Source organism: Zalophus californianus, chromosome 6 (genome assembly GCF_009762305.2).
Source record: "Zalophus californianus isolate mZalCal1 chromosome 6, mZalCal1.pri.v2, whole genome shotgun sequence".
Taxonomy (NCBI): domain Eukaryota; kingdom Metazoa; phylum Chordata; class Mammalia; order Carnivora; family Otariidae; genus Zalophus; species Zalophus californianus.
Window position 1 is genome coordinate 105,788,486 of NC_045600.1, and position 16,935 is coordinate 105,805,420.

Genomic DNA, 16,935 nt, shown 5'->3' on the forward strand with positions numbered 1-16,935 from the left:
TTAAGACTTGATAAGATACAAGAAATTTGTTGATACTAGTTAAAACACACAGTACCTTTTCAGCTGAGGCTCCAGTTAACACAAATGTAGAAAATACAGGGAGAGGGTATTTGCTATTTGGTGGCCAGCATTCAATAGTTGCACCCATTGGTAAACAAAATAGGGGAACAGATTCTGGGAGTGAGAAAGATTCATAATCTTCTTGAGGATATCTACAAATTAGACCTATAAAAACAATAATAAATATTAGGTCATCAGCTCTTGAACTTAGGTGCTCATAATATGAATGATGCTAAAATGCCTTATTATTTAACATATTTAGTAACATTACATTACATATATGTTCATCAAATAACTGAATGCTTCAGTAGGATACATCTAAGATTTTAATCCTCAAACATTATAACTATTCATAATAACTAATTAATATTTATCAAGCTTCATCCATGAAGGCTAAGTAAGACAAACAAGAAAAGATTATTCTGAAGAAACATACACAAATACAAACACAATCCTAAAATTTCAGTTTGTGGTCACACTACCTTGAAGCACACGAATATACTAATTTTTTGGAATACTTGTCATGGTTAGGGCAGCTCCTTTTTAAAATCAATCTTCCATTAAGTACCCAATAAATGTAAAGATAAGATAAAACAGGAAAAAAAAAAAGACATGGGTTGTGGTCCCAGTCCTGACACTAACACATCGTAAGACAGGGGTTTTTTCCTTAAATTTTACTGGCCCTCATAATACATATCTATATTAAGTATTCCATGAAAAATTATACTTACCAGCTTTGTAGGATATAGTGTTAGTCTTTGCCACTGATTTTTTATAACATAAGTATACTGCAGATCCCCACTGAATTAAAAAAAAGGAAATATAATTTAATTTTAAAAGGTAGTAACTTAATAAAATGGCATCTCTTTGATATCTCCAGTATATATTATCTAAGATGTAGTAACAGATTTCTGTTAGGTATTTTTAGTTGGTTATTTTACCAGTATTTTATTGCAGTTTTTGCCTACTTTTCTCTCAGAAGTGATATTTAATGTTGCTTGCCCCTTGTAACAGCAATAATATGACCCTTTAAAATAACTAAGCCATAACAATTTAGATTTTATTCTAACTCCAAACTTTGGGCAGAAATGATCAAGAAATATCTACTCATGGGTATACCTGTCTTTAGATTCCACAACCTCTTTCCAATATTGCCAGATCTTTCTCCAGCTCTTTATACCAAAACTGAAGAGTTAGAATTTGCTATATCCACTTCCTTGTTTCCCATTCGCTCCGGAACCCATTCCCAATCAGGTGTTAATCCCACCCTTCCTTAAGAGAACACTTGAACAACTTTAATGATGCCAAGTCTAACAGTTGTTTCCTAGTCTTCATCTCATTTAACCTCAGCAGATTTGGATACTACTAACGACTCCCTGAAACATGTTCTCATCTTTTGAGGCATCACATTCTCCTGGCACCTCCCCACCAAATCTCTGGCCACTCCTCAGTCTCCTCCTCTCTCTTTTCCTGATCATTGAATGTGATCTCTCCTTTTCTTACTGTAAATGATCTCATTCATTCAGTCCCATTGTTTTCTATAACAGCTTCTCCCAAAGGAGTCTCAAATTTCTAGTCCCAGCGCAACTGAGATGGGGAAACTGTGGGTAAAGCAGACTGGGGGGTGAAGAAAAGGAGTTCACTTTTAGATGTGATAGGTTTGAAACATCTATTAAACATCCAAAGCGAAGAATCAAATGGAAATAAGGCGAGAGGTTTGAAGTGGAGACTTAACTTGGGAGATTCACTACTTGACATTAGATGGTGACAGATACATGCACACGGCACACTCCCTCCTCACCTCTTTTAGGTCTCAACTCAAAGGTCACTTCATTAGAGAGCCCTTCCTTCAACATCTTATGCAATAGCAATCTTCCCTCTACCCTCCCCAGTCCCCCTGATCATCCCATCTTGCTTTTTTCTCCTCCATAGCACTTACTACTATGTGGCATATTGTATATTTTCTTACTTATTATCTGCTTCCCACCACTAGAATATAGGTTTTATGATGGTAAGGGCTTTGTTTTGTTCACTGCTGTATCTGTAGCACCGAAAACAGCACCTGTTATGTAGAAATGCTTAAAAAATATTTGTTGAATGAATGTGAGAGGATGTATTTGTGCACACATGATGGAGTACCCACACGAGCCAGTGTGTGGGGACCAATTCACAGCACTGAAGACAAATATATAGAGAAAATTAATTTACTTTAAGAAATATTTTTAAAAGATTTTATTTTATTTACTTGAGAGAGCGAGCACGTGTGAGTGCACACAGGGAGGGGCAGAGGGAGAAGGACAGAGGAAATCTGAAGCAGACTCCATGCTGAGCACAGAGCTGGATGCAGGGCTGGATCCCATGACACTGAGATCACAAACCTGAGCAGAAATCAAGAGCTGGATGCTTAACTACCTGAGCCACCCAGGAGCCCCAAGAAATATTTTTAATTATTAAGAGACTACTATAACAAACACCTATATACTCATCCCTTAGATTTAACAAAGGTTTAATAATTTAACATATTTGCTTCAAATGTTTTAATTCATAAAGAAACAAAAAAATTACAGGTTTAGCTAAAGCCTCATCTTCCATCCCTTTCTGTCCTCCAGAGTTAACTACTAGACTGGAGTTAGTGCATTTCATTCACATGCATTTAAAAACTTTCTACTACATCTATAAGTATATATTATTCTTTGTGCACTTTTTAATTTAACATAAATGGTGAGATGCTGAATATATGCTTTTATGGCTTGCTTTTTTTAACCCATTAATATGTTTTTGGGATAATTAGTAAAGTTGATAGAGATCTAATTTCTTCATCTGAACTACTGGGTATTATTTCATTAATAAATGAACCACACCGTTTATTTTAATCATTCCTCTACTGATAGACACTTGGATTATTTCCTTTTTTGGGGGTGGGGTTATTATGAACAATGATGCAGTATGTTGACTCCTCATCTAGAAATTTTTCTTGCTTTCTTAAACATTTTTCATGTGTCTCCAGCAAAGTAGTATGTTAAATTGTGCTTAGGACATTCAATTATGCTCATTGCTGTGTTGGCATTTTATTTTTATAAATGTTTTAATACTTTTGCATCAAAAGAATGGATGTATAGGGGCGCCTGGGTGGCTTAGTCAGTTGAGTGACTGACTCTTGGTTTTGGCTCAGGTCATGACCTCAGGGTCATGGAATCAAGCCCCATGTCAGGCTCCGTGCTCAGCACAGTCTGCTTGAGATTCTCTCTCCCTCTCCCCTTACCCCTCTTGTGCACACTCTCTCTCAAATAAATAAATCTTAAAAAAAAAAGGATGTATATAAAAGTCAAGTGGATATTATGAATGTAGGCAAACTAGACGTTTAGTTTCTGAGGTGTGTACAAATATATAAATAAAAGACCTTCTACCGATAGGCCCCAACTCCAGTTCCTAATAACCAATTTGTAAAGATAACAAAAAACCCTCAATGATAACCTTTGTGATGATAAGAAGGGAACTACATGACCATTGGATATGGTAGAAACCAAAACAAATATTCTAAAATAAAAAACAGGGACTTAGAGATAACAGTAAAAGTTATGGAGCTCTGGAGGAAAAGAACCATGGATATCAAAACTAAAAGAGGGTTTTCTGAAGCTTTTTATATACAAGGTTCAGTGAAAAAGAAAGTAGGAGGAACCATTGTTCTGGAAATACTTTAAATGTTTAACTTATAAATAAAGTACCCATATTGTGGTTTACATGACAAAAACATACTTTCAGATACCTTTTTTGGGGGGGGATTAGGTACATGATTTAATTACTTGCTTAGTTAGTAACTCTACTTTTTTAAAAAAAAGGTTTTATTTATTTACTTGTCAGGTAGGGAGAGAGAGAGAGGACACACAAGCAGGGGGAGCGGCAGGCAGAGGGAGAAGCAGGCTCCCTGGTGAGCAAGGAGCCCAATGCAGGACTCGATCGCAAGACCCTGGGATCATGACCTGAGCTGAAGGCACACGGTTAGCTGACTGAGCCACCGAGGCAACCCTATAACTCTATTTTTCTAAATAACCTTGCTAGATCAAATACTGACATTCTTAAAAGTTTGTAAAACAAGAACCATTTGCAAAGAGTTTAATACTCTCAATGCGTCAAAAACTGAGGAGATGGGGTGTCTGGGTGGCTTAGTTGGTTAAGTGACTGCCTTTGGCTCAGGTCATGATCCTGGAGTCCCAGGATTGAGTCCCACATCGGGCTCCCTGCTGAGCAGGGAGTCTGCTTCTCCCTCTGACCCTCCCCCCTCTCATGCTCTATCTCATTCTCTCTCTCAAATAAATAAATAAATAAAATATTAAAAAAAAAAAACTGAGGAGATGGTCCCAAATTTGCCAAAAAGCTAGCTTGTGAATCAGAGCACCCTGACTAGCATTTTTGAACCACCTGAGTACTTTTAAGTTCTCTTTTGGCTCTAAAATATGCTTCTCCTTTAAATCAATCAAAGTTCAAATCATTTAAGGCTTACAGTCCAAAGTTAAAACTCTTTCTATAAGCTTAATGGGAGGGTGGGGGATATTCCTTTTGAGGCCAAAGCCGTAAGCCTGGTACAAAAATCATGTAGGAATTTGAGGAAAGATTCAACACACATATCATATCCATTAGATTGGTTTTTCTTTGTTTCCCTGGCTTAGAAACCTAGTAGATGACTTTCATTCAAGCTACCTAATCTTCAAAAACAAGAGTCAGCTACATAACTATTGCTGGGTATTATCAACACATCAATAATTTAATCCTAACCACTTCCTGATTCTTTATATATACATTAGACAGACATGAACATAAGTTTCCTATATTGCATGTCTATTTTAAATTTTCTGAAAGGTAAGAAGTCCTTGTACATCTGCTCCAAAGAACTAAATTTGCTTTTACTACCTTATAGTTGATGGAAACAAAGATTATAAATAGATATAAACCACAACCCATTGCTTAATATTTCTTAAAAGAATTTAGGAGGAGCTTAAACACTGGGCAAAAATAAAAATAAAAAAGTTCTTCCTTGCTGAATGTCAATTATATTTCAATACAACTGAAAAAAAGAAAAATTCTTCCCCAGACATTAAATACACATAAAAAGGACTGATGAAGCACAGTTAACCAAATGTATAGCTAGCATTTATAAACCACTTACTGTGTACCAGACTCTATCCAAAGTTATTTAAAAATATTAATTCAATGGGGGTGCCTGGGTGGCACAGACTGTTAAGCGTCTGCCTTCGGCTCAGGTCATGCTCCCAGGGTCCTGGGATTGAGTCCTACATCCAGCTCCCTGCTCAGCAGGGAGCCTGCTTCTCCCTCTCCCTCTGCCTGCCGCTCCCCCTCCTTGTACTCTCTCTCTCTCTACCCTTCTCTGTCAAATAAAAAAAAAAAAATTTCATTGAATCTTCACAAAAAGCCTATGAAATAAAGTACTACTTTATTCCTATTTCATGAATGAGGAAACTGAGGCACAAAGAGTCAAGGAACTTGTCTAAAACACATAATCTGGAGTTCAAATCCGTAGTTTAGATGGAGTCCATTTCTGTTCATACTATGTTACATTCTTCTTTCTTCTTTTAGGAGAGAATAAATGCTTTCTGACAATACTGGGACCAATGTTTCAGGATAAGGAAAAGCAGAAACTCCTATCTCTGGTTTCAGTTTCAATGCAGTAACTCTACCTTGAACACCTTGATTAACTAATAAAACCTAGAAATGGTTCTGATGACACTGTCAATTTACTTTGAATCAAAAACCAACACATCCACAAAATAAATGGAAAATTCACTAATGGGAAAACGGGAAGTCCTGTGAGCCTGCACAAACTTGCTCAAATACCACACCAAATCTAAAATGATATTAAGCTGGACATCACATCATAGAAGTTCAAAAACCTTTCTTGCCATCACTCTCAGTACCACGTAAGGCCTGTAAACTCTTGTTTGCTACCATGATCTTTTTTTCTCCAGCATAATCTCTCCAACTATACCTGTCATCACCAAGCCAAAATAATATGTAAGGATGGCATGAAAGGATGGGGCATTTTATATATAAATGGCTATTGACAAAAAAATGGTCATCTAATTAGGTGTTGCATTGCTGCAGATAATTTGTTTAGGATACAAGTTAGATACTGTCAAATACCCATTTTCTGAATTACCTATTTAAAGATTTTATTTTTTTTTAAGATTTTATTTATTTATTTGGGAGAGAGCAAGAGCGAGTGCTCAAGTGGGGTGTGGGGCAGAGAGAGAAGCAGACTCCCTGCTGGGCAGGGAGTCCAATGTGGGGCTCAATCCCGGGACTCTGGGATCATGACCTGAGCAGAAGGCAGATGCTTAACTGACTGAGCCACCCAGGCGCCCCCCTATTTGAAGATTTTAAACAAATACTGCTACTACTTCAAGTTGCAGATTTTCTTAAAGAAAATCTGGGATTGGAAGATGCTTACAGGTAACAAGCTAACACACATACAGTACTTTCATATGCGTACTGGGACACAGTTCTAAATTCATTTAATCATCATAATACCTTATGAGTTAGATGCTATTGTCATCCTCACTTTACAATCGTAAAATTGATGCATAGAGAGACTAAGTCACTTGCCCAAGGTCACAGGTCACAGAGCCAGTAAGTGTCAGAATTAGGATTCATATCCAGACACTCTGGCTCCAGAGTCTGTACTCTGACACACTGGGCTATACTGACCTTAACCACTACAACACAAATCTATTTTACTATCTTACTGAGGGAGTTCAAAACTTTTTCAGGGTCTCAAAATCTGCACTGTATCCAGCCACATATCAATACACTTCAGTTCTTCCTCTTCTAGCTTTATCTAAACCTTCAGTGTTTCTCATGTTGCTAGCTTACAGAAGAGAAAATAAATAATTTAAAAAATCAGCTTCCCATAAAAATTTAATAAATGAGATGTGTATAAAATCTTTTAAATCTTAGCAAAGTATTCATTTACATAGTTATAACAGGACAATGTACATATCTGCTCTAGGATCTTTAAGAAATTAAGTTTGAAAATTTGTGATTAAAAATCCAACTATTGACGGTTATTTTAAAAAAAACCTAAAACCTCTATATTTTGTTGGTAGGATATAAATTGGTTAAATCTTTGGGGATAAAAATGTTAAAAGTAAAGCTTTGATCTACAAATTCCAGGATATAAGGAAATAATCTAGCAATTCAGTATAGTGTTTTGGAGTTTGGTTCTAGAGTTCTTAGTTTGGGTTTGAATCTTGGTTCAACTGCTTATTGAAGGTGTGACCTTGGGCAAGTAACAGCCTTTTTAACTCTCAAATTTCCTTCTCTGTAAAATGGAGGTGGGGGGTTGGGGGGTAGGGTGGGAAACACCATTCAGGGTGGTTGTATTAACTGGGTTAATGGATATGAAATACTCAGAATAGTGTATAGCACGTAAGAGCTCAATAAATGTAAATTATTCCATAGAAAATTTAATTGTGACTATGTTCATAACAGTTTCGCTCATAGTATAAAAAATTAGATCTAAATGTCTTACAATAAAAGTTGGAATAAATAAATTGTGGCAACATCCATTTAATTCAGTAGTATTCAGTCATTCGATACTGTTGTTATATATTAGAAGATGCTCAACCTCCACAATAATAAACAGGACCAGGGTTGTGGCAATAGAGAGGGTGAGTAGTGTGGTCAAGTTTAAGATATATTTTGAAATTAGAGTCAACAGAATTTACAAAAGAAAAGGAGAAGAGAAAGGTTAAGGATTACTGCAAGGTTTTTAGTCTGAGTAACTAGAAGAGTGGAATTTCCATTTGCTAGATGAGCAGGACTATGGGCTAAACAGGTTGGGAGAGGCACACGAGGAGTTGAGTTTTAGACATGTTAAATTTTGAGATGATTTATTCGATAAGATGTCCAAGAAGAGATGAATTACAGAGGTCCAAGCTAGACACACAAATTTAGAAGCCAACCACAGATAACCTGTATTTAAATGATTAAATCATCAAGGGACTGAGTTTAGATGATAAAGATAAATGGTCTGAGGACTGAGCCCTGGGGCACTGCATTGTGTAGTGGTCAGGAATTAGCAAAGGCAGAAAGGGAATGGGGTAAGGTAGGAGGAAAAAGTAAGAGAATACATCTTATCTTCCTGCCACGGTTTCAAGAAGGAAGAAGTGATAGCTATGTCAAAACCTACTGAAAATTTACAAATTAAAACCACTGGATTCAACAAGAACAATCTTGGTGGCATGACAGAGACAAAAGCCTAACTAGAGAGTCAAAATGAGGAAGAGGACAGAATATAGTCCCCTCTTCTGAGATGTATTGAAAAGGAGAGCAATGAAATGAGGTAAAGAATGGAGGTGCACACAGGGGTCAAGAAGTTTTGTAAAGATGGGCAATATTGCAACATGCTTTGCATGCTGGAGGAAATAGTCCAATAGAGGAAGACTGATGGTTCCCAAAAAAGTAGGAAGAATTGCTGAAGCCATGTCCTCAAATAGGTAAGTATACAGCATCTAGTGCACAAGTATAGGGATTACCCTTGGCTAGTGTGTTACATTTCCAGTAAGGGAAAAAAATATGCTTTTAATTAGAAAGCAAGCAAGAGAGCAAACTTTTTGTACAGCTCCTTTTGAAAGTACAATTGAAAGTACAACTAAAGTACTTTTCCAAAAATAAAATATCCAACATCTTTAAAAACCTATTTTTAGGGGGTGCCTGGCTGGCTCACTCGGTTAAGCATCTGCCTTTGGCTCAGGTCATGATCTCAGGGTCCTGGGATCAAGCCCTGCGTCTGGCTCCTTGCTCAGTGGGGAGTCTTCTTCTCCCTCTCCCTCTGCCCTGCCACCCCCCTCATGCTCTCTCTCAAATAAATAAAATATGAAAAAAAACCCGACAACATATTTTTTAACTCAGTTATTATGTTACACTGTTTTTCAGAGATTTTAAATTATGCTCTTCTCATCAGTGGCTAATTTTATCAGTACAAAAGAGTCACTTACCATACTGTTATTGAGATTCTTGTTGACTTTGCAAAATGTGTGTGGTGGACTTTCTCCCTTACTGGGTACAATAATACATATGTCCGTGACAGCCAATGTATTCTGAGTCATGTTTTCAGAGGCTCTTCGGAAAGTGATATATATTTTTTGTGATGAGGTACTACCACTAATATTTGCAGGGCGTCCGTAGGGAGTACTCTGAATAATTTCACATCCCTGTTTCAATCTTTCTTTCCAGTCATACAAAACCCTAAAAGAAAAATACATAAATAACTACACAAATGCAAAACATCTTCAAACAGATAGGTAATACTGTCAGGTATCATAAACTGATCCTTAAATGTAGCAAATACTCCAATCTTACTGCAAGTTTGAGTTACACTGTCCCATATAAGACTAAAGGAAGAGTGGTTTCCCCACCAAAAACTAAAATAATGTAAGGAAAATTCAGATTATCTTTTGTGTTTGTTAGCATAAACCACATATTGGCAACAAGTAAGTGCAGAGGCACTTGCTTTAGCATTCCATTTAATAGATTCATTTATTTATTTTTGTCTCTAAAAACAAGCACCTTCTTTAGAAAAAGCAATTTTATAATTTAGTCAAAGTTGAAATTTTACAAAAGGCTCCTTGCCAAATATTATAGAACCTGCATGCACACTTTTACCTCCAAATGCTCTCTCAAATTTAAGAGACAGCTATAGGTTTTCAAAAGAGAAAATAACCTCAAATCCATCTGTAAGCAAAAGGATGGGTGAAAGACATTTCTTCTTCTTTTTTTTATTGTGGTAAAATGGTAGGCTTTTATTAATGGTCAGTCCAGCCATCCATTCATTAAATCCTCTAAGAAGTACATTCACATACAAGGAAAACATCATACTGGAATAATATTAGTCTATTCCCTCAGAGAATTCACTGATTTGTATTTTACTGCTAACTCCCTGGCATGAGGAAAAAAAAAAAAACTTTAAAGCTCTACTATATTGTGTTTCTGCATTTGCTATAAAAATTGTTATAACAGGCAATATCCTCAATATCAGTATTTCCTTTTATAAAATCCCGTTATTCAAATAAAATTAAGTGCCAAAAATTGGTCAAATTATTTCTTTCTAATATAATTTTTAATTTCCCTTTTTGTCATGGCTGTCAGCAAACTTAAATTTTTCTTTCAACATTTTATTTTGAAAATTTAGGGCTAAATTTGATGCTTAATCATAGCAACTATATTTATCCTAATGTTAACTTAAATGCTTACTCCTCCTCCTCTTTTTGATCTTGCTCTCTGTTTTTTTTTTTTAATCTTTAAAAAAAGGCATTGTAACAGAGAAAAGTTAGACACATCTCAATCAAATTTCTACTACCTGTTACTAGCTGTATTCTCTTAGGCAAATATTTAATCTCTCTGAGCCTTGTACTAATCAGCTATAACATTCAAAAATCAAGGGGTGCCCGGGTAGCTCAGTTGGTTAAGCGTCCTCAGGTCATGATCACAGGGTCCTGGGATCAAGCCCCACGTCAGGCTCCCTACTCAGCAGGGAGTCTGCTTCCCCCCTCTCCCTCCACCCCTTCTCCTGCTTGTGCTCTCTCGCTGTGCTCTCTCTGTCAAATAAATAAATAAAATCTTAAAAAAAAATTTTAAAAATCTAACCCACAGGATCTTGAGAGAATTAGATAAGAGTATAAATAAGGCCTCCAAAATAGTGTCTGGAAAACAGATACTCAATTGAAAACAAGAAAACAAGAAAACAAAATACAACACAAAACAAACCACCATTTATTACCTTGAATTTCTTAAAGATATGGAATATAAATACATTTGAAACATAAGATACCTGTTTTCTTTAATCAGGTATTATGCTGTTATATATATTACTTGTGTTATTATTTTTTATTTTTATATTGTTAGGAACTTTTCTTGTCTACCTAAACTAAGCTTTTCAAAGGCTCTTAAAAATGTTGCCCTATCCTCCACAATGACAGAAAAGGGGGATATTTATAAGAGTGGTTAATTTATTTATTCCAGTTTAAGCCCTTAACTATTGGAGAATCCTTCCTATACTTGGAAAATTCCTCATCTCTAAATTAGGAAATTCCAACATCCTAACAAAAATCTGCAAGATTCCCTTCCTGTCATCCACAATCTATAATTCTGAGGATGATCAGTGGTCACAGGAGCAAATTACCTAATCTTTTGAAAAGAAGATCTATAAGAGACTCTTAACTATAGAGAACAGACTGAGGGTTGCTGGAGGGTAGGTGAGCAGGGCATGGGCAAGGCAGATGATGGGTATTAAGGAGGGCACTTGTTGGGATGAGCACTGGGTGTTATATATAAGTGATGAATCATTAAATTCTACTCCTGAAACCAATATTACACTACAGTCAACTAACTAGAATTTAAATAAAAACTTGAGGGTTGCCTGAGGGGCTCAGCTGGTTAAGCATCCAACTCTTGACTTTGGCTCAGGTCATGATCTCAGGGTCCTGGGTTCAAGTCCCATGTCAGCCTCCCCATTCAGGGGGGAGTCTGCTTGTCTCCTCTCTCTGCTCTCTCTTTCTGTGTCTCTTTCTTTCAAATAAATAACTAAATCTTTAATAAAGAAATAAAAACTTGAAACAAACAAACAAAAGACCTAACAGCTGGCTTACTTTCCCAAGCCATTTACTAAATACATTAAGCTTTATAAGAAGCAGTATAATAGGGCTTCTGGGTGGCTCAGTCGTTGAGTGTCTGCCTTCGGCTCAGGTCATGATCCCAGGGTCCTGGGATCGAGTCCTGCACTGGGCTCCTTGCTCAGTGGGGAGCCTACTTCTCCTTCTGCCTGCCACTCTCCCTGCTTGTGCTCTCTCTGACAAATAAATAAATAAAAATCTTAAAAAAAAAAAAGAAGTAATATAGTTGCTGTTCTGAAACCAAGTTAAAATTACTAGAATTCCTTCATGAAGAGAATAAAAATTGATTTTTGATACAAAACATTAGATGATAGAATTTTTAAAGTAGAAGAGATTTGAGGAACTTTTCCAATTCATTCTATCTCCCCTCAGGCATTAGTAAACATGACTGTCCACTTTCAGACTTAATATAATAGGAGATGGAAATTTAAAGCCCATTCTGGTGACATCAGTAGGGATATTGATATCTTCTTTATTTTTAACTCAAACATTCCAAGTTAAGTGCATGCTCTTTTGCAACTGAGCAATGAAAACAAGAAGGCTAATCTTTATTTCTTATAAACTCTTTATCGATTTTGAAGACATTAATATTAGAGCTACCTGTAGCTTTCCTTAGGCCTTTTTCTTTGTTTTTCAGTGGGAATCTTATTTTTCTATCATTAAAATATTGTTCCTCTTTTGCTCCATATATATATATATATTTACATTTATATATTCTCCTTTTGCATATATAATATATATTATATTATGTATATATAATGTCAATTTCTGCAAAGATTGGGGTTCTTTTTAAAAGATGAATATATATTTTATATATATGTAAGAGAGAAATATATGAATGTAAAGATACATATATGTAAAGGAGAAATATATAAATGTAAAGATAAATACATATACATATATATATTCATATTAAAAAGAACCCCGATCTTTGCAAAAATTGACAAGCTGAGTATCCAAAAATCTATAAAGAATTTATCAAACTCAACACCCAAAAAACAAATAATCCAGTCAAGAAATGGACAGAAGACATGAATAGACACTTTTCCAAAGAAGACATCCAGATGGCCAACAGACACATGAAAAGATGCTCAACATCACTCGGCATCAGAAAAATATAAATCAAAACCACAATGAGATACCACCTCACACCAGTCAGAATGGCTAAAATTAACAAGTCAGGAAACAATAGATGTTGGTAAACTTATGGAGAAAGGGGAACCCCTTATACTGCTGGTGGGAATGCAAGCTGGTACAGCCACTCTGGAAAATGGTATGGAGGTTCCTCACAAAGTTAAAAATAGAACTACCCTATGACCCAGCAATTGCACTACTAGGTTTTACCCAAAGGATACAAACATAGTGATCCGAAGGGGCATCTGCACCCCAATGTTTATAGCAGCAGTTTCCATAATAGCCAAAATATGGAAAGAGCCAGTTGTCTATTGACAGATGAATAAAGAAGATGTGATACACACACACACACACACACACACACACACACACACACACACACCACAAAATGGAATATTACTCAGCCATCAAAAAAATGAAATCTTACCATTTGCAATGATGTGGATAGAACTACAGGGTATCATGCTAAGAGAAATAAGTCAATCAGAGAAAGACAATTATCATATGATTTCACGCATATGTGGAATTTAAGAAACAAAACAGAGAATCATACAGGAAGGGAGGGAAACATAAAATAAGACGAAATCAGAGAGGAAGACAAACCATAAGAGACTCTTAACTATAACTATAAAACAAACTGAGGGTTGCTGGAGGAGAGGTGGGTGGAAGGACGGGGTAACTGGGTAATGGGCATTAAGGAGGACACTTGATCTAATGAGCATTGGGTGTGACATGCAACTGATGAATCACTAAACTCTACCTCTGAAACTAATAATACACTATATGTTAATTAATTGAATTTAAATTACAAAAAAAATCTGATAGGCAGTCAAAAAAAAAAAAAAAAACTGACGAGCTGATCCTAAGATTCATACGGAAATTCAAGGGACACAGACAGAATAGTCAAAATGATCTTCAAAATGATCAAAGTTGGAAGACTCACATTTCAATGAAAAAACTTACTACAAAACTATATTATTCAAAACTGTGGGGATGCCTGGGTGGCTCAGTTGGTTAAGCATCTGCCTTCGGCTCAGGTCATGATCCCAGGGTCCTGGGATGGAGTCCCACATCGGGCTCCCTGCTCAGTGGGGAGCCTGCTTCTCCCTCTGCCTGCCGCTCCCTCTGCTTGTGCTCCCTCTCTCTCTCTGACAAATAAATAAAATCTTAAAAAAAAGTTAAAAAAAACCTGTGCAGTACTGGCACAAAGATAAGACATGTAGACAAAACAGAATTGAGAGTCCAGAAATAAACCCAGTACATACATCTATGGCCTATTAATGGCCTATTAATATTTGAAAATGGGGAAAGAATATTCTCCTCAACAGATGGTGTTGGGACAACTGGATATCCATAAGCAAAATAGTGAGGCTGGACCCCTTCCTCAACCATATACAAAAATGAATTCAAATTAGATCAAAGACCTAAATATAAAGGCTGAATCTATAAAACTCTTACACAAAAACTTAGGTGTAAATCCCCATGCCCTTGGATTAGTAAAAGCCTTCTTAGATCTGATGCCAAAACACAAGCAACAAAAGAAAAAAATAGATCAGACTTCATCAAAATTAAAAACTTTTTAGCTTTGAAGGATACCATAAAGAAAGTGAAAAGACAACTCACAGAATGGGAGAAAACATTTGTGAATCATATATCTGATAAGGGACTTGCATCTAAAATATGTAAAGAACTATTAAAGTTCAACACTAAAAAGACAAGCCAATTAAAAAATGGGTAAAGGATTCTGTACAGACATTTCTCAAAAGATTTACAGATGGCCCACAAGTACCTCAAAAGATGTTCAACATCATTAACCATCAAGTGAATGCAAATTAGGATCACAATGAGTTACCACTAGGAAAGCTATAATCAAAATGACAATACAAAATGTTGGCTAGGATGTGGAGAAACTGGAACCTTCATACACTGCTGGCGGGAATGCAAAGTAGCGTGGCTACTTTGGAAGACAGTCTGGCAGTTCCTCAAAAGATTAAACACAGAGTTATCATATGACCCAGCAATTGTACTCCTAAGTATATATATATACACAAGAGAATTGAAAACATATGTCCATAAAAAAAATTTATATATTTCCAGCAGTGTTATTCATAGTGGCCAAAAAGTGGAAACAACCTACATGTCCATCAAACTGATGAATCAATAAATAGTGAAAATAAGTAAATAGGGGTACATCCATAAAATGGAATATTATTCAGCCATGTAAAGGAATAAAGTACTGACACATACTACAACATGAATAAACCTGGAAAACATAATGCTAAGTGAAAGAAGCCAGGTACAAAAAGTATTCTTTTTTTGCCTTAGAGTATGATTCTATTTATATAAAATGTCCAGAATAGGGAAATCCATAGAGACAGAAAATAGAATAAGCACTGGCTAGAGCTGAGGGGGTTAGGCAGAATTGGATAGAAACTAAAATGAGTATGAGGTTTCTTTCTGGCATAATAAAAATGTTCTAAAATTTATTGTGGTTATGGTTGCATAACTCTATAAAGACACTAAAACCTACCAGATTGTACACTTTAAATAGGTGAACTGTATGGTATGTGAATTCTATCTCAATAAAGCTGTTATAGAAAAAAGGAGCCCTAAGTTCAATATAATATCCTAAGTAAAGCACTAATTTACCTCAAGATCCTTGTTTGATGCATACAGCCTTAAGCATCTATCTACAACGATATAAGACTGATGCTCAAAAGTCATCCTTTTCTAGCACTTAATTTTAAAATGATTAAAATTCTTGCGGTCAGGACAATACCCTAGTTTTCTGATACTTTCCTGTAGAAGTTTTCAAAGTCTCTCCCCTTAACAGAAAGAAACTCTGACAAGAAGAAAGTGCTGGGCACCTGTAGGACAAAGGGACAATCAAATGGTATAAAGAACACAGAAAGAGAACACAGGATTTTAAACATGTGTCTATTTTTCTAAAGTTGACATGTGTTTATTTATTATTATTATTATTTTTAAAGATTTTATTTATTTATTTGACAGAGAGAGAGAGAGACAGCGAAAGCAGGAACACAAGCAGGGGGAGTGGGAGAAGGAGAAGCAGGCTTCCCGCTGAGCAGGGAGCCTGATGCGGGGCTCGATCCCAGGACCCTGGGATCATGACCTGAGCCAAAGGCAGACGCTTAACGACTGAGCCACCTGGGCGCCCCAGCTGACATGTATTTATTAATGAACAAACTGAACAGTGAACTTCAAAATCTACAAGGCATATTATTTTGATCAAAAGCAACAATTAAAAAAAAAACTTACCCTAGATCTGTAAGTGGAGGCTTATCTCTTCCTCTTCTGTAGCAAAGGTAAATCTGCGGCCCCACAAGACTCCCATTATTGAGATCAGCCGACAATCCAGTTGGGGTAACATCAATACATATATAATCCCGTGGCACTTCCTCCCCAAGAGATTTAATAATCACTGAAACATCTGTTATAGGTTCTTTTGGTTTAGCTACTTTATGACAGGCATCATTGAAGTGAATTTCTTCTTCAAGAGGCTTTGAAACATCAGTTAATCCTGCTACAACAAAGTAGTCAGCAACACGAGGCCCTTTATCTTCAATCATCTTCCATTACAGAAGGTTACATCTAAAAGGAAAGTGAAAGACTAGTAGTATCCTCTAATAAGTCAAATAAATAGAAGTGGTTTGTGCATAAATAAGAATGAAAAACTATAGAAAGAATACTATTTCTCTGATAAACACAGTACTATTACACATTTCATTTTAATATGTAAAATGTATGGTTTTTTAAAATGGGAATATATTTAGCATCATTTTCTGAATATAAAAGTAATGCATGAATTTCAATTTTTTACAACATGGAAGCCTGGATTACCTAAATACATGACAACAACAACAACAAAACACATCCTTGTAAATGCACAGACTAACCTGTGAAAATGAAATTCCCAGGATCCCAAAACACTGAGCAAACCAAAGACCAGAGTGCAGTGTATAAGCTGATAATGGGTTGGGGAAATTTGCTGATTTCCTCAGTAATCAAGGGGTTTGTGTGTGTGTGTGTGTGTTTT

General features: G+C 36.1%; 1 protein-coding gene across 11 annotated transcripts in view; it reads right to left on the reverse strand.

The window, feature by feature from the left end:
- Window positions 1-16,935, reverse strand: part of DENND4A (DENN domain containing 4A) — a 131,537-nt gene that overhangs the window by 75,911 nt on the left and 38,691 nt on the right. For 8 of the 11 annotated variants that reach the window (XM_035727993.1, XM_035727992.1, XM_035727994.1 and 5 more), the window contains exons 3-6: window positions 16,158-16,490; window positions 9,072-9,321; window positions 792-861; window positions 56-225 (exon numbers count right to left, since the gene is read on the reverse strand). In XM_035727993.1, coding sequence (XP_035583886.1) covers window positions 56-225; window positions 792-861; window positions 9,072-9,321; window positions 16,158-16,468 — 801 coding nt within the window. In that variant the 5' untranslated portion in view covers window positions 16,469-16,490. Of the gene's footprint in view, window positions 1-55; window positions 226-791; window positions 862-9,071; window positions 9,322-16,157; window positions 16,491-16,935 lie in introns of those variants that run through there. The other 3 variants (XM_027570524.2, XM_027570529.2, XM_035727995.1) reach the window with 2 other exon arrangements.